Source organism: Myotis nattereri, assembly GCF_964212035.1.
Source record: "Myotis nattereri genome assembly, chromosome: 1".
NCBI lineage: Eukaryota > Metazoa > Chordata > Mammalia > Chiroptera > Vespertilionidae > Myotis > Myotis nattereri.
In genome coordinates, this window is record NC_138075.1 from 154,461,617 (window position 1) to 154,478,893 (window position 17,277).

The following is a 17,277-nucleotide window of genomic DNA, read 5'->3' on the forward strand; positions in this document are numbered from 1 at the left end:
TGCTCCCCAATTCCAGTCCAGTACCACCAGGTCTATCCTACCTTTGTCACACTTGCAGTTCCTTCTCAAGCTGTAAGGGTTCTCAATTGCCCTCATTGTACCTGCTGTTTGGCTCACCTCCTACCCCAAGTGTAATTAGCCGTGGTCATGCCAGCCCCATCTTCACCTGCCTGGAGCACCAGCCCAAAGGTGGCAGGAGCCACCCCCACTGGTGGCAGGAGCCAGTTCAAATGAAAGCAATCCTTCTCAGTGTCTGTTTTAGAGCCCTAACATGTACACGAGGAGAAATGAAAAACACTGATAAAAGAAACATAAATGTGAATGTAAAATTAAGTGTGGTATTGGTGCAGGTGCTTTGAAATTGTTTTGAGGGAGTCAGGAATATTTTACTAAAGTTAGCAAGGTTGACCTCTTGTGTGAGGTGTGGAAGGCTAGACTAGTAAGTGTTCTGGTTCTAAATGTTTGGCTAGATTTGTTTTATAGTTCACTTATGTCAGTACTTCTGAGAAGTCCTGTATTTCAGATTATCTGTCACTTGGTAAGTCCATAAATGTTGAGTTACTGAGTAACGTTAGACATCTGAAGATGTTGTATGTGATGAGTGTGACATTATCACAGAGGGGCACATCAGGTAGATGCTAATGAAACATGTAAAGCAGCTTCCTGCTCTTCCCAGAGGCAGGTGTGAAGCTGGTAACTCGAGGTTCTCTGTGTGGAGGATGCAGTGGATGTAACACAGACACTCCCCTCAGGGGTTGGAAGTCTGCCCAGAGGGACAGCAGGCAGTTTTAGTCATTGGTTCAGTGCTGCAGGAAGAAAAGCATAAGGGAACCCTGAGAGGGTTTCTGAAAGGGCCATAAGAGTACACGGGCCCAGTGAAGAGGCTGCTTCATCATGCCTGGAGCATAGTGTGTTCTGTCAAGAAACAAGTCTAGAGATGTAAGAAAGGGCCATTTTAGGATGGAAGGGCCTTAATAGAAATCATGCTAAGGCATTTAGACTATAGCATGGACTGGAAAAATGATAGATAAGCTTTAACTTGAAGCTATCCATTGTTAGTTACTTTCTTCAAGATAAGATAGCTGATGGCTCCTATTTTGTGTAATTTAATTATGATCTTAAAATATTTAAAATTTATTCCAAATTTATGGAGTCTGATCTTTCTGTTTAACAGATTTTATTTTCCTGTTGAGGATTATTTTCTTCTCCAAGGTACTTCATAAATGGTTGCCGGATTTGTCCCTGTACCCACCTACCCAAACCCCCATAGTTTTTGTTCCAGTTTACATGCCATTTTGGTAAGAAGTATCATTGAAAAAGTATTAAATAGCCTTCAGTCCTTTTGAAGGTGCTTAGCCTCCAAAAGTAACCTGAAAATTCATTTCCTTTTTACCTTGAATTAAAGTTACAGTAAAATCCTCAATATAATGGACTAATTCAGGCAAGGGACAGTCTGTTAAAGCAGAAAGTCTGTTATATAATAAAGTAGGTCTTCTGAATGTATGTTAAAATATTGACAAATTTGTTAACCCGTTTTTACTATGTAGATATGTTTGTGTAATTAAATTTAACTATGTATGAAAACTTTAATTTCACAGAAAAGTTTTCTATATGTGTTACTGTAATTTTAAATTTATACTGAATAGGTCTGGTTAAATGTGTGCATTCACCAGTCATCTCCAGTAAACAAATGCACACAGCTGGGGTGTGGCTTAGCACACATTGGAACACCGGCCAGCATGAGTTATATAACTACTTCAGAAAGTCACACAGTGAGACAACAAACCCAGTTACCTCGCAAGATGTGGTGTGATCACATGCTAATCATTTGCCCAGCATTGTTTACGAGCAATGACACTTGGACTTAAATATGTAGACTATAGCTGTAACTATGTAATATTTATGTCAACAAAATCACTAGTATTTTTTCCCCAACATATGGCCTATTTGCTAAAATTTCTTAAAAATAAATTAACAAAAAAGACCTGTTAATTTAATTATTGGTTAAAAGCATTTTAAATTAACAGGGTGTTAATTTTCACATGTGACACTCATATGACAAATGGACCAGAAATTTTGTCTTTTAAATCTGAAGTCCATTAAATCAGGGTCTGAAAAATTAAGGGTGTACTGTAATTTTATTTGGCTAATTATTCCTGAAACATGTCCTAAAATAAGTCAGATTGAGTTAGCATCATCGCCATATCCCTGTTTTGCCACCTTGAACAGAATGCTTAAATTCTTTTTGCTTCCTTCTCAAAAGCAACAGTGCAATATCTTAGTTCTCAAACCCTTTACAGAGCACGGATGATACTGGTTTTCATATGGAGAGATCATAGGTCTGGTAGGAATAGTTCAAGATATCATCATGCCTGTTTCAATAGTGAATGTGCTGTTTCATAATATCATATGGCCGCTATTTACAACAGAAAATAACAAATTGTGTGCAAAGATAAAACTAATCTCCAAGTGAGAGAGTTGACACATAAAATAAACAGGATTAAAGTCTTGTCAAAGCAAAATGTTTCTAAAAGCTCACAAAGCTATCCTTATAATTCTTCAGTCCTGAAGAATTCTGAAGCGTTCGGTTGATGATGGGATGTCATGACCCATTTTTATGTAAGATGAGGAAGATCTGTCAAAATTCAGACTGCATGACAAGAGCCCACAACACGAATGCCACAGCGTTTGGTGAAAATGTTGAACAGAAAATGTATTTATTCAAATAATTTATTGAAATAAGTGAGGGCTAAAGATTTATATTTAGACATTTTATTGGGCTCTGTTAAAAGAAATCTTGCCTGTAGGAATTTATTTGAAAATACATGGCCCATACATTTTGAGTGATGAATTGAAATAGTCAAAATACAGTGTTTCTTATATAACTAGGAACATCAAGGTGTGCAATGGAAACATCCAGAATCCTTCAAACAAACTGTCAAAATCACAAAGGACAAAGTTAATGTTTTTATTAAATGAACTTACCCTCCCCCAAGCAGGCTATTACAGCCCGATTCTGTGTAACAGCATTGCCTAATAACCATGCACATATATCTTCATGGTCAAGTCCCCACATCCAAGAGACTGTTCTCTCACCTCAAAACCAATATCCATTTAATGATACTCGAAGTAATACATAGCTGTTATGGGTATTATATTCAAAAGTGTGTTCTAGAAACATTTTGACCAGAAACATTTTTTAGTGCATCACAGCATGCCCAAGGTAAATCCCCTTGAAGAGGGTGAGACTCAATATATTAGTCTGGTGGTTAAAAAAAAAAAAAAATCAGCCTTTGATACTCTATGGACATAAAAAACCCTATAGTGCTTTTTTTTGCCTTTTTTATAAATTGATTTTTAGAGAGGAAGGGCAGAGAGACATAGATGTGATATACATCAATCAGTTGCCTCCCATATGTGCCCAGACCAAGGATTGAACCTGCAACCTGGGTATGTGCCGACTGGGAATTGAACCCGTGATCTTCCGGTGCACAGGATGGTGCTCCAAACTGAACCACACTGGCCAAGGCTTTTTTTTTTTTTTTTTTGCCTTTGAAATAAACTTATAAAACCCAACCGTTAGTGATACTGAGGAGTCATTTCTTTCACAGGTGAAAGCTCACTTAGTGTAAGACAAACTGCCACTTGTTGTTGCCTTGTTAGGATATAATTTAGTAAATAGGAGGTGCTTTTTTATGTTCTTAGTAAATTATAAAAGTTCTGTGCATTCATCTTTTTTTTTAGTAATGGCTATCTGTAAATCTTTCAGAATATTCTGAGGAAAGGAGGCCATACAGAAATTGAACCTCAGCATTTCTGTCAAGCTTTTCACAGAGAGAATGATATGCTAATGGTCATCATCAAAAATGAAGATATCTCATCACATTTACATCAAGTAGGTTTGAAAATAACCTTTCTTACAAAGAAATGTGTTCCAGGCCTTTGTTACTCTATAATTATGAGACTTGTCACTGCCTTTTTTTATTCATAATAATTAACTAAGACAGAACTATAAAAAGATACTGATAAATTTTCATATAATAGTAACAAAACTTTCTTTTATAGGAATTATAAAATTTTTCTTAACTCTTTGTTATATTTACCTATTAGTTGAATAGAAGTAATTGCTTCTTCCAAGAAGATCTAACTTACGGGCATAGCGGCAGCCTATCAGGAGGTAGTAACCGATCCCTACAGCACCTATACCAAGTGAAGCCGAAGACAGGGGATGGTGTTAGCTTGTTACCTGCCTGATTACAGGTCCCTAAAGCCTCAGGTGTACTTTTCCCTATCTCCAACCTTTGCAGTTATAGAGACTTTGTATTTACATGTTTTATGATGAACTGAGTTAATATTCCTTATGTGTGGTAGAATTATCTATCAGTCATCAAGGTTAAAGTATTTTTAGCTGTCCTGAATCTTGAAACCCTCGGATGAAAAGTGACAAAACCCAGTAAATTTACCTTTTTTGTGGGACCCTTTTGTGTTTAATAGATTCCTTCTTTGCTGAAGCTCAAGCATTTTCCCAGTGTCATCTTCGCCGGAGTAGACAGCCCTGAAGATGTTCTCAATTACACCTTCCAAGAGCTGTTCCGGACTGGAGGCTTTGTGGTATCAGATGACAGAATATTAGAAACTTTAACATTAGGTTAGCCTTTTAATTTCCTTTCCTGTTTCTTAAGTACTATTTCATGAAAAATATCAACTCAAAATAATGTCAGTCTCTACCTCTTGAGGGCTTAATTTTTGCTGTATGCTATGCTAAGCAGTTTTTTATATAGTTCTCATTCCCAGTATGCATGCTCTTAACCTCCCTTGTTTTACTGATTGTCCTTACCACTAAACCAGCTCCTAAGTTCCTTCTCTCAGGATTGTGGCTAAAATAGTCATACACATTTGAGATTTTGTTAAATTTGATTCCATCACTTGCCAAATGAAGTCAGATACAGATTTTGTTTAGAATCAGTCCTCTTCCATTTCTGTTGCTGTCACACTTACTACCTTACTGATATGGAAATCTAAAAAAATGGTTACTGGAAGTCATGTTAATTGTCTGCTTGAACACTCATACATTTGACCCTGAACAGCGTGAGTTTGAGCTATGTGCATCTACTTATACTTTACCTGAGTAGTTCAAGGGTCAACTGGAGATTGGGAATCTGTCAGGGTAGGGGATCTACTTAAGTTATATGTAGTTAATCCATTGCGTGGGCAGTCATTGACCCTAACCCTGAGTTGACCTAGGAGATTGTCAGAGCACAAAGCAGACACTTTTATGTACGATCAAAACCTGCCTAGCTCAAGCATGAATTGTACATGGAAATTGGAGGTGAAAAATATTTGTAGATTCTGTATTTAGAAACGTGGACTTTGCTGTTGCAACTAAACCTCCTATGTGATCTCTATATGTTCAAAGCTTTAACTGCTATGAGTTGCAGTGCTTTCTCTGCAGAGCTCTCTCCTACTGCAGTATGAGTAGGTAGGGCTGAATCGAGGGGCCATAGATTGCTGTATCTTTGAAATGCAATATGGGGTCCTATACAGCCATACAAGTGGCAATCAATGATGGTATACACTCAAACACAGGTATTTTTTTTTTTACAAGTAATAAATTCTGGGCTTTGAGTAGAAAACCAAGAATTTTAAAACACAATTTATTCTATCCTGTAGTTCAACTGAAGGAAATTGTGAAAGCCCTGGAGAAACTAAATGGAAATGGAAGATGGAAATGGTTGCTTCACTACAGGGAAAATAAAAAGCTAAAGGAAGATGTAAGGTAAGGCCTGATGCCAGGTGAGGGATTGGGCGGGGGTCCTTGTCTTCCCTTTGACAGGGGGATATGGAAATACCATGTGATTCACCCTGAAATATTAAATGTGCTCTGGACTGGTATTATTCAAGGTTAAGTTTGTACTGGAATGGAAATCACCTGCATCACTAAACACAGTATTTAGATCTGTTGGCTGGTTTGGGGATTTTGTTTTTACAGCAGGGCATATTAGTCAATGAAAGTTTTGTGTTGTACTCAAAAGTTTATAGGCATACACTGTGAGTAGCGCTCTCTAGACCAACAGAAGTCAGACATAGGGATCCTAAAATATCTATAGTTATTCAGACTCTGCTACCATAAACTGCAAAAAGTAAACTGAACTACGGGCTTGCCACAGTAATGCTTTTTAAGTTGCCTAGTTATAACTAGGATGGAAAATTGAATTTTACCCTTAAACAATAGATTGCCAGTTGACAAGCCTCTTTAAATATATGGCTAGGACTTTTTTAATCTTCAGAGAGGAAGGGGGAGAGAGAAATATCGATGTGAGGGGGAAAAATCTATCGATGGCCTCCCGTAAACAGAGTCTGAACTTAACTATAGATATTTTAGGATCGCTATTCCTGACTTGGAATCAAACCCAAAACCTCTTTGGTGTATGGGACACTCCAACCAACTGAGCCACCCTGCCATTCTACAGTGGGGATTTTTTTAAAGAAAAGTATTTATTGATTCCTTGGCTAAAGGAACTTGGATCTGAGAATAGCTCCGTATCAAAGATGTGCCTCCTGCCTTAACTGGTTTGGCTCAGTGGATAGTGCATCGGCCTGCGGACTCAAGGGTCCCGGGATCGATTCTGGTCAAGGGCATGTACCTTGGTTGCGGGCACTCCCCACTGGGAGTGAGGCAGCTGATCAATGTTTCTCTCTCATCGATGTTTCTCTCTATCCCTCTCCCTTCCTCTGTAAAAAATCAATAAAATATATTTAAAAGAAAAAAAAAAAGATGTGCCTCCAGGTTCTAATGAGACTGGGAAAGGAAGGCCTGGAGCTCAGAGACAGACTGGAAAAGAACAGATTTGACAAGCCATTTGTTAAATGACTGTTTCAGGCCCTGTTAGTTGTTTTACTTCAATTATCTTGCCCTAACTTCATACAGAGCACACATGACAGGCCCGACTTAGGTCAGACTTGGAGTCAGTTAGTTGTAGGCTTTGACTCCAGGATGTTCATCTCTGAAATGTCCATTATTGTGTTTAACCACAGTGATTTCTCCAAAGGAAAACAAACCTCAGATGAAACAGCCAAAATTATGGAAGCGCATGAGATGCTGAAAGGTGGCTTAGAAGCTCAGAAAAGGCTCATAGTTAGGAGGCACTAGGACAGGACAGCCAAGAGCGAACAGGATCCCAGGCTGGGCCCATGCATTCACAGAGAGTTAGCCAGAACAGTAACATGCTCTTCAGATTGTACTTACCTGGCATAAACAGAGCTCATCAGAAAACCTGTCAGATTCTTTCAACATTGGGGGAGTATATCTATAACTAAAACAAAAAGAAAACCCTAGCTTTTAAAAACCACAAAGGGGTTTATAGCCATTGATGGTTAACAATAACTACAAAACCAGCCTCAACTCCATCTCTAGGCTAATTTTGTTACCTAATTTTTCCACTGATTTTTTGAGAGATTAGAAGGGAGGGGAGGGGGCTGTAAGGAGAGAGACACATCAATTGGTTGCCTCCTGCACACGCCTCAACCAGGCCCAGGGATCAAACAGCCCACGTATTTGACTGGGAATGGAACCCGAGGCTGTTCTGTGCTTAGCCAACCCTCTTAACACTAAGTCATACCAGCCAGGGTCTGATTTTTTAATATTTGCAAAATAATGTCACACAAAACTTAACACAGTAAATAGAAATATACAAAGAGTTTCTGTTTATAACAATAAGGAATATAACAGAAAAGTTGGTATCTTAAAACTAGGTACAGTATGATACCAACTGTAAATTGACATATAAGTCTGGAAGGAAATTCACCATTGTGATGTGAACAGTACTTTTCGCTTCAGTGGTGGGATACGTATGATTTGGTTTTCTCCAGCAAACAGGAAGGAGAATGTGATAGAAAAGACTGACTGGAGAGATGGAATCAAGAGCAGAGGTAGTGATGTTTAAAAGTTAAACATTTTCCTCTAAAAGAGTAAGAAAAAAGCGAGTAAGAAGATTTAAAAGAAGGTGAGAAACTAAGGAAAATCTAGCTGCTACATTGTTTTAATCAGAAGTTTAGAGCAGGGGTTTTGAAGAAACTTACAGATTTGGAACCATTGCTATAAAGCAGTGGTTTCCAAACTTATTTGGCCTACCGCCCCCTTTCCAGAAAAAATATTACTCGGCGCCCCCTGGAAATTTTTTTTAAATTTTTAATAGCAATTAAACAGAAAGCTATATGTATCAATGTTTCTACCTTTTTCGTAAAATATAGTAAAGAAAGGTGTAAATAAGAAACATTGAAGTTTGAAATTATGAAACTATTTATTGAACTCAGAATAGAAAGGTAATACAAAAAAAGTTAAAACAAATGCACCGGAGGCCATCACCGCCTCCCTGGATCGCTGCAGCGCCCACCAGGGGGCGGTAGCGCCCACTTTGGGAATCACTGCTATAAAGAATGCATTAAGAGGTCCACTAGAAATTCATATGAAGCTTGCCTGGCGACATTTTTGGAAGTGGTGATAGATAAATGTGTAGATGTCCCTTCGGCTTGGAATCAGAATGCTATTTTTTCTTTTTTTAATATTTTATTGGGGTTTTTTTACAGAGAGGAAGGGAGAGGGATAGAGAGTTAGAAACATCGATGAGAGAGAAACATCCATCAGCTGCCTCCTGCACATTCCCCACTGGGGATGTGCCCGCAACCAAGGTGCATGCCCTTGACCAGAATCAAACCTGGGACCCTTGAGTCCGCAGGCTGATGCTCTACCCACTGAGCCAAACCGGTTAGGGCACTATTTTTTCTTTTAATCTGTATTTGCAAAGATAGTGCACCTGTAATGTTTTGAAGAGCACATCAAGACAATGACTTCTAGGAAGGCAAGTGTATGGTGGAAAAGAACAGGGACAAAGGATCTCAGTTGGTTTTATGGGAAGTAGTTAAACTAAGAATGTAAGTATAGTGAAGGCAAGAGAAGATTTAGGAATAAAACAAAATTAAGATACAGTAAAAAAGAAACTTACACTGAATCTGAATTTAACATTTCTATATATTTTCCAGAGTGGATTCAATTGCACATAAGAAGAACTTAATATTGAAAGCCTACCAGGGTGCAAATATCATTGAATTGCTTCATTATCACCAGTGTGACTCTCGGTCATCAACAAAAGCAGAACATTTAAAATGTCTCCTAAACCTGCAAATTCAGCATATCCATGCCAGGTTTGCTGTCTTCCTAACAGGTAAAGTCATACAGACTTAGTACTGCCTCAGTTTTATATCATCAATCAGTTAATGCCCAAATGGGTCAACTCTAGGAGTCATTGAATGCCATAAGATAAATGGATATAGATCCAAGATCAGTTGTTAGCCTGATAATGGCTGGGTGAGGGGTACTGTCTATTTAATAGTCCTCAAACAGTTTCTTTTAAGTTTCATCATCTCCTTACTTAATTTTATACTTAATCCCCTAATTTTTAATGTTTCATGTGAATCTTCACCAAACATTTAAAAATTAAGGAATGACTCTTTTGTCATTTATCAGTGGTTTCCCAGCACTCTTCCCACCTCCCATGGAAGGGGCTGCTCCCAAAGCTTCAAACTTTTTTTTTTTTCCTTCACTAGAACCAGACTCCTTTTTCCTCCCACATTAGGAAGTTTCACACAAGTTTTCTTAAACAAAGGGGGTTCTGCTACTTTTAAAAAGGTACATTTAAATGTTGAATAACTGTTATACACACCTGGAACTAATATAATATTATATGTCAATGATACTTTTTAGAAAGTACATTAATGCATTTTTTACCAAAAAAGGATATTTTTCTTTTTACAGAGAAGCCTGTCTCCAGAGAAGTTTTTGAAAATAGTGGCATCCTTGTTACAGATGTAAATAACTTTATTGAAAATATACAAAAAGTAGCAGCTCCATTTAGGAGTAGCTATTGGTAAGAACACTTCTCCTGCAACTCTCCCATGTCAGCTGGAATTGAGGGAAGATACTGACGTTTGTGTCTATGAGGCAAACAGTTGTTCAAAAACTCTGTTCTTTACCTTATGTGTTATGCTGTAAATTAAAAATAACTCTATTTAGGGATGAAATTCTAAAGTATCCACTAATGAAATAACCAACCCAATTACCCATTTTCTGTGTGATGTGCATTTTCACCTGCAGTTCATCCTGATCACCGAGACATATGATGTAACCTTTACAATGCATAGAAATTTTCCCATTAGGTAGCATACTATTTATAAAATAGTTGTTGGTTATTTTGTTTTAAAGATGAAATTATCAATTTTATTTAACCAGGTTATTCAACTGTAACTTGCCTAGACATCAGTGATGCCAACAACAAATTAGTATTTTCCCTTTTCTTTAAAAAACTTTAAGACACCTATTAAAAAGTCTTCCCTTCTCATAATTGAAACAAATCAATGTTCTACAACTTAGCGGAAAATTCCTTTCATTTTTTTACATTTTGTTTAAATGGCTTCATTTACAATGACACAGTCACTTTGGGTTGCAGTGTTAAATATTTTGTTTTAAATTAACTGTAATTTAAAGCTATTAATTGAATTTAGTTAGAAATAATTTTATAAACATGTCTACTCAGTTGTAGCAAAAATTAGTCTATTTTAACCAATAGCTTTATTTTTGCATGTTAATGTCAGCAACACTTAAGAAATGCATATTAGTCTGTTTTAGAAGTTTTTACTACCCTTGTAAAGACTATAATCTCTTAAGTGTTTCATTTGCTATTATTCAAACACTACATAAAGTTAACCTTTTTTCCAAAATGGTACAAATTTATAAACTGTCATCTTCCACTTATTTTGTAAATAGTGCACTTACAAAATCAACTCTGAGAATAATCACTTATTTATGATGTTAGAAATAAATAAAATCTTTAAACATGAAAACCAAGCAAAAAACATTTGGAAGACACTTAACATCTATTTGGAACACAAGTTTTTATAACTAATTTGTTTCATTTTTCTAATAAAGACAACTAAAAAGTCAATTGTTTCTGCAAGGACTTCATAGCAAAAATTGTAGTTTGTCAGGAGAGTTGTATCACTTTTTAAGCCACTTAAGCAAGAATGACTGGGTTCCAGAGGAATACTATCACTTATATCGTTTTGGTCCTCATCTGTCAGTTTAGTCCCAGCAGACCCGCCCAGTGTTTTCCCCTCCCAAGGTCATGTGCACTGAGCTGCAAGCTACAGAAAAAAAAGGGCGGGGCTGTTAGAACTATACAGAAACTTCTTTCAAAAGCCATTCATCTACTTTGTATACTTCTTACCCAAACAAAAGTGCCAATCTCATTATTTATAAGTTTTAATTATTTGACACTAGCTTTTGCTTAGAAACCCATTTTTTACCTCAGGGATAAGATTCTAATAAGAGGATCATAACACTAAGTTGATTTGAAATTACTAAGGAAAAGGAAACATTTATTGAGCACCTACTACTACCACCTGTCAGGTGCTATCTGTCCAACATAGTCATCTTTCAAGTTGTACCTCAAATGTTCATCTCCCCTTACTGAAAAGCCTTCCAACATCCAACCCCAAGGCCATCAGTCCCATTCCACCATTTCTTTATTTTAACTTAACCAAGTCACAGAACAACGGGTCTAACCTGGACTATAGGCTCTTACAGAAACTGTGCCTTCATCATTTTTGGACCCCATTGGCCTGGGACATAAAGTCCTGATATCTTTGCTTTCTATTTAATACTAACCAGTTTGTACATTTTGCATGTTTGACTATATAGCAGGCTAATTTTTAAGTTGATAATTTTGTATGGTATGAGAATCATGTTAGAAATATCCTTTTGGCTCTTGGCAGAAAAAAGGTTCCCCACCCCTGACATAAAGTAGTGGTTCTCAACTTGGCGATTTTGTCCCCCAGGATATGTTATAACATCTGGAGACATTTTTGGTTCTCGGGCTAGGGAGGTGCTCCTGGCATCTAGGAGTGATGTCAGAGGTGCTGTTAAACATCATACAATGCACAGGACAGTCCCCCATAACAAAGAAGTATCTGGCCAAAACAAGTAGTGTGAGATTTAGAAACTGAGCTAATGTAAATCAGATAATCTGAATAATAATCTAAATTATTATCCGAATTACTTCAACAGATTAGTCATATGCCCTAATAATGTCCTTTAGACATAACTGTAAGAATCAAATTCAGCCTATAAGAATACAGTTAAGATGTCTTCATTCATCTGGTAGCTATTACTGTATAATGCTAAGAGAGAGAGGAGGTCCCAGTTAAAAACAATTTCTAACTACAATTTACATTACATGAAAATCTTTTTTTTTTAAAATATATTTTATTGATTTTTTACAGAGAGGAAGGGAGAGGTATAGAGAGTCAGAAACATCAATGAGAGAGACACAGCGACCAGCTGCCTCCTGCACACCCCCCACTGGGGATATGCCTGCAACCAAGGTACATGCCCTTGACTGGAATCGAACCTGGGACCTTTCAGTCCGCAGGCCGACCGACGCTCTATCCACTGAGCCAAACCTGTACGGCATTACATGAAAATCTTTTAAAGCACCTATCTACCTGATAATTAACTTGTTCTCTTACAAATGCTACCTATAAGCAGAATTATCAAAGGCAGTAACTTGCATTTGAATAAAAAAAGAGTACTTGTTAACCACTACTAAGAATATCTAAGCCCTAGCCAGTTGGTCAGTGGTTAGAGCGTAGGCCCTCAGACTAAATGGCCCCAGATTCGATTCCAGTCAAGGATACGTATATTGGTTGCAGACCCCATCCCTGGTCCTGATTGGGACAAATTCGGGAGGCAACCAATCAATGTATCTCTCTCCCATCAATGTTTCTCCCTCTCTCTCTCCCCCCCCCCCCCCCCCTTCCACTCTCTCTTAAACATCAACAGAAAAATATCCTTGGGTGAGGATTAACCAAAAAAAGAAAAAAGAAAAAAAGAATATCAAGAGTTTCACAGTTAAACTGAGTCAAGAGTATAATTTAGGGTTTACTCACAATGAAGCCAGACTTGATTCTCTATCCATCCAAGTTTGAAGCTTCACATGCTGTCAGTAACTGAGCACAGTTCCACGCCAGCACCTCTCCTAGCATCAGTTTCAGCTCTACCGAAGGAATAAACAACTGCATCATGGCCAGCACAATACTTACAGCTCTTAAACATCAGGGCACAAACAGACCAATCGAGAGGGACTTGGTTTCCAGAGTCTGGCTTTATTTTGCAGTACAGAAATCATTTGGAGCCATTTTGAGGCAGACATCATTGAAGGAGAGGCTCTGTCAAATCAATACTGCATTGCAGCTTGGTCCGTTGAAAAGGCCACACCTGGGATATGATAGAAGCTTCTACATTTACCTGCTTTATGATAGTTTTCTATCTCCTTTGCTCTCATCAATTAGATTAAAACACACACACAGGTATCCCCCAAAATGACTCTTGAAGTCTGGAGTTCAGAATTTTAAGCCCACATAAACCAAACCTGTGGTGAGGCTACATAGACACTATCATAATACTTGACAGGACCAAAATGTAAATCTATAGTGAAAACTTCGGTATGCTTTCCCAAATTATGGAATATTTGATTTCAAATCTCCTTAATATTAAGGACAGATGGCACGCAAATTGTACTGATCCAGCTCTTGAGCAGCAGAAGCACATAACTGTAAAGGTTACACTGATTAAAAGATACAAATACTGTATCAAGATCTTTGTATCAGTATCACAATGTTTTTTTAAAACTTATCCTTCACTAGAAAAAAAAAGCCAGCATTGGTTAAACAGTACAGAATATGGTCACCTGCCAATTCTGAACAGCCATTCCATGAATACAAGTTAATACATGATATTAGAAAGGGGAGGAATATTTACTGGTGCAGTGCTCTGCAATCTCTCAGTTTGGATTATAAAAGCAGGCCTTACAATACTGATTTCATACAATATGCATTATTTGCCAATTTTAAGTCTGTCCTAATTAGATGATAACATGTACTGCTGTTAGTCTTCCCCATAGATGTCATTTTTCTTGCGCTTCATTTCCTCAAAGTCAAACTCTGATCCTGTCATCCTCTTATAGATGTCTTTAATATCATCACAGGTTGTCTCAAAGTGAGTTGTAGCATCATATGTACGGGAAATAAAGATCTGAAAATAAAAATTAGAAAGACTTGAAACTAAGGAAATCTCCCAATAAAACGTGATAATACCCTTTTCAGATCACCACACTCACCTGGCTTTCTGTTCCCAAATCTTTTGGTACAAGCAGGTCACTGATGCTAACGAATCTGAAAGAGAAAAAGAATTAAGTGAGCAGGTGAGCTGACCCCACACCCATTCACTGCTTTGCTTGAAATTCAAAACCCAAAGGATGAGATTGGTGGGGATGATGGTTGCTTGTTTTCTTCTCATTAGGTTTGCCCCACCATGGAGCAAAATCCAAAATTAATCTAGGATTTTAGCTGATATAAATAATCACGTCACTTACTTCTGTTCAATTGGTTCCAAGAGCTCCAAAGCTGGTCTGATCTCTTTCTCGGGTTCCTTGGTCTCCACAGTTGTACTGACTATGGCAATGTACTTCCCTTGTGCTGCCACGTTGTGTGCAGAGGAGATCATGCAGACATAGATATCTGGAAACAAGTAATGCCAGCTCACTGCCAAGGTTTGTAAAACGTGGGCATCGGGTGTGTACACTCAGTCTCACCCGTATTTAGAGGTGTGAATTAAAATTACTTGGAATAGCTTCTAAGCTTAAGTTCTATGTATATGGAGGTGACGGTCATACATAGAATATGCCAATATTCAGCAACTTTCTGGCCTTTTGGAGATCAAGGATTTATGTGGCAGTGAACTGCTGCACTTGAAAATGAAATTTCTCTTCCCAGCATTGTCCCAGCTAACTGTGGAAACCTGGCAAACCATATTAACTGCTCTGAGGTCTTCTGCCTCTCTAAACATTGCATTGCAAAAGGTTTTGAATGGCTAAGAAAGGTTTCATTAAGTACAGATGCTCCTCAACTTACAGAGGGGTTATATCCTGATAAGCCCATCATAAATACCGGAAGTCGAAATGCATTTAATACACCTAACCTACCAAACATCATAGCTTAGCTGAGCACACCTTAAATGTGCTCAAAAGAGTTACTTTAGCCTATAATTGGACAAAATCATCTAACACAGTCTATTTTGTAATAGTGTTGAGTATATCAATTTATTCAATACTGTGCTGAAAAGAAAAAACAATGGTTGTATAGTTAATCACTTTTGCACCAACTTGATAAATCGTTAAGTCAAACCATTGTTAAGTGGGGACCTTCTATATTGACTTCTCACATATTTACTATAAAATTACAAATCAGCAAAAGCTATTCTTGAGTTGGCATAATAAACTCATATAATTCCATAGGTCTAGTTGTCTGTATACCACTAAGTAACTACATTAATTTCAAAAACAGAAAACAATTACCGGGCTCCCTTTTGTTACTTTCACCAACCCAGGGATCTGCTTGGGAACCCTTTAAAAATTATTTGAGTACAACTCCCTTTGTTCTAGTAATAAATCTTCTGTGATTGGGATTCCTATACAGAAAAATTAAATACTGATAGCTTTTAATTGTCTTTTTCAAAGCCAAAAAACTTTTTTTAGTTGAATTTTTGATAAAAGATTTAGTACTTCAGGAAGAGTTAGTAGATGAAATCTGCTGGTTAAAGCAAATAAATCAGGAATTACAATTTTAGAAATCCTGATCTTAGAGACTAAGTTTATAAATAATGACAGAGAAGCACCATTATCATCATCTCAAAATAGTGGTGTCAGGTCACTAATAAGCTAAGCCTTTACAGGCACGTAATGTTGGAACTGGAGAAACGGAACTCATCTTAGTTCAGCCTCTGAATTCCACAGATGAGGAATCGGAGGTCCAAAGCAGTGAATACAAACCTGAGGCAGGACTCCTAGGCTAATTTAATTTGTCCATTTAATGTGATGATTTAGGATCTCAACTAAAAAGGATCCATCATATTTTGTTTCCCATGTGTTAAAAAGCTAAGGCTTTTTCACTATAATAGAGCAAATAAAATTGGGAATTTTGGATAAAACACAAAGTAAATTTTGTCTACTAAAATTCTACAAACATCTGGCTGATCTCCAAAACTTACCTGACTTCCGATTGACCTGGTTCTGTGGAATAATGATCTGGCAAGAGTTGGCATCATTGGTGTTCTTGATGGGGTGACTGAGAATACAGATAACACGAATCACCTGACCCACTTTTTCTACCCGATCTTTTACATAGCTAGGGTCACAGATGAGCTGCTTACAACGAGCAATCTGTAACAAAACATTTAAAGATGTTACAATATTTGGTGTCCATGGTGCTTTTAGACAGTATACTGATGCCATTGTCTCTTGAATATAATCTCTTACTGTTCTCACATTAACTGCAGAAATTAATTGAACTATAAAATAACTATTAAAACTAGCTCTGCCAAAAAAAAAAAAAAAAAAACTAGCTCTGACAACAATCTCTACAAATTTTCCTGGGACAAATTCATTAATTCTAAATCCTATTCAAATACTAGGAAAGTTGTTGCAGTGTTCAGGAGTTTTAGAACTAGGCAGATCAGTGTTCACATCCTGGCTTTTTGCAATCTCAAAGGTGGTTGTTGGAATAAAGTGAAAAAGTATAATTAGGGGTTGTCATTATATGAGAAGTACCAAGTAACAACTCTTTAGTAAAATGTTCCATAAATAGTACTAGCATTACAAACAGACCAAAATATTTTAACACTAGACTTTTTAAGTAAAACTTAAGTTGCAAGATATATATATTACAGTCTTCTTCCCCTTGTATATCAAAGCCTTGAAATTTCCTAAGTAGCAGCAGCTGTGTGAAGCAAGGAAGAATGGGAGGAGGGAAGGGGGCTGCAAAAAAAGGATTTTGAGCCCTGGCTGGGTGGCTCGGTTGGTTGGAGCATCATCCCGTAAACCAAAAGGCTAAAGGTTTAATCCCAGTTGGGGCCCTATGAGAGGCAACGATCAATGTTTCTTCCTCCCACCCCCCACTCCCACCTCCCCCCCAAAAAAAAAAAACAATAAAAACATATCCTCAGGTGAAGATTTAAATAAAATGGACTTTTAGATAGCAAATAAAAACATTAACCATATTTCCCAAAACACCTGTTATGCTGAAAAGGCATAGGTAGTTAACAAAAGATCTGCAACAGTAAAAGTTCAGATGGCCAACTACTGAGTGTTGCTTATATGGTCTTAACCCATG

The 17,277-nt window shown here is 37.4% G+C and overlaps 2 protein-coding genes across 3 annotated transcripts in view; one reads left to right on the plus strand and one right to left on the minus strand.

Annotated features, from left to right (window-relative positions):
* Window positions 1–11,202, plus strand: part of TASOR2 (transcription activation suppressor family member 2) — a gene marked incomplete at its 5' end in the record, with an annotated part of 91,448 nt that extends 80,246 nt beyond the window's left edge. Inside the window, 5 exon segments of the mRNA XM_081091037.1 lie at window positions 3,770–3,895; window positions 4,495–4,648; window positions 5,671–5,776; window positions 9,040–9,221; window positions 9,812–11,202. Coding sequence (XP_080947163.1) covers window positions 3,770–3,895; window positions 4,495–4,648; window positions 5,671–5,776; window positions 9,040–9,221; window positions 9,812–9,927 — 684 coding nt within the window. The 3' untranslated portion in view covers window positions 9,928–11,202.
* Window positions 11,203–13,195: 1,993 nt separating this feature from the next.
* GDI2 (GDP dissociation inhibitor 2) overlaps window positions 13,196–17,277 on the minus strand; it is a 41,768-nt gene continuing 37,686 nt past the window's right edge. For both annotated transcript variants that reach the window (XM_081091043.1, XM_081091044.1), the window contains 4 exons: window positions 16,157–16,328; window positions 14,484–14,628; window positions 14,229–14,283; window positions 13,196–14,143 (listed from right to left, as the gene is read on the minus strand). In XM_081091043.1, the coding sequence (XP_080947169.1) occupies window positions 13,997–14,143; window positions 14,229–14,283; window positions 14,484–14,628; window positions 16,157–16,328 (519 nt within the window). In that variant the 3' untranslated portion in view covers window positions 13,196–13,996. The remainder of the gene's footprint in view (window positions 14,144–14,228; window positions 14,284–14,483; window positions 14,629–16,156; window positions 16,329–17,277) is intronic.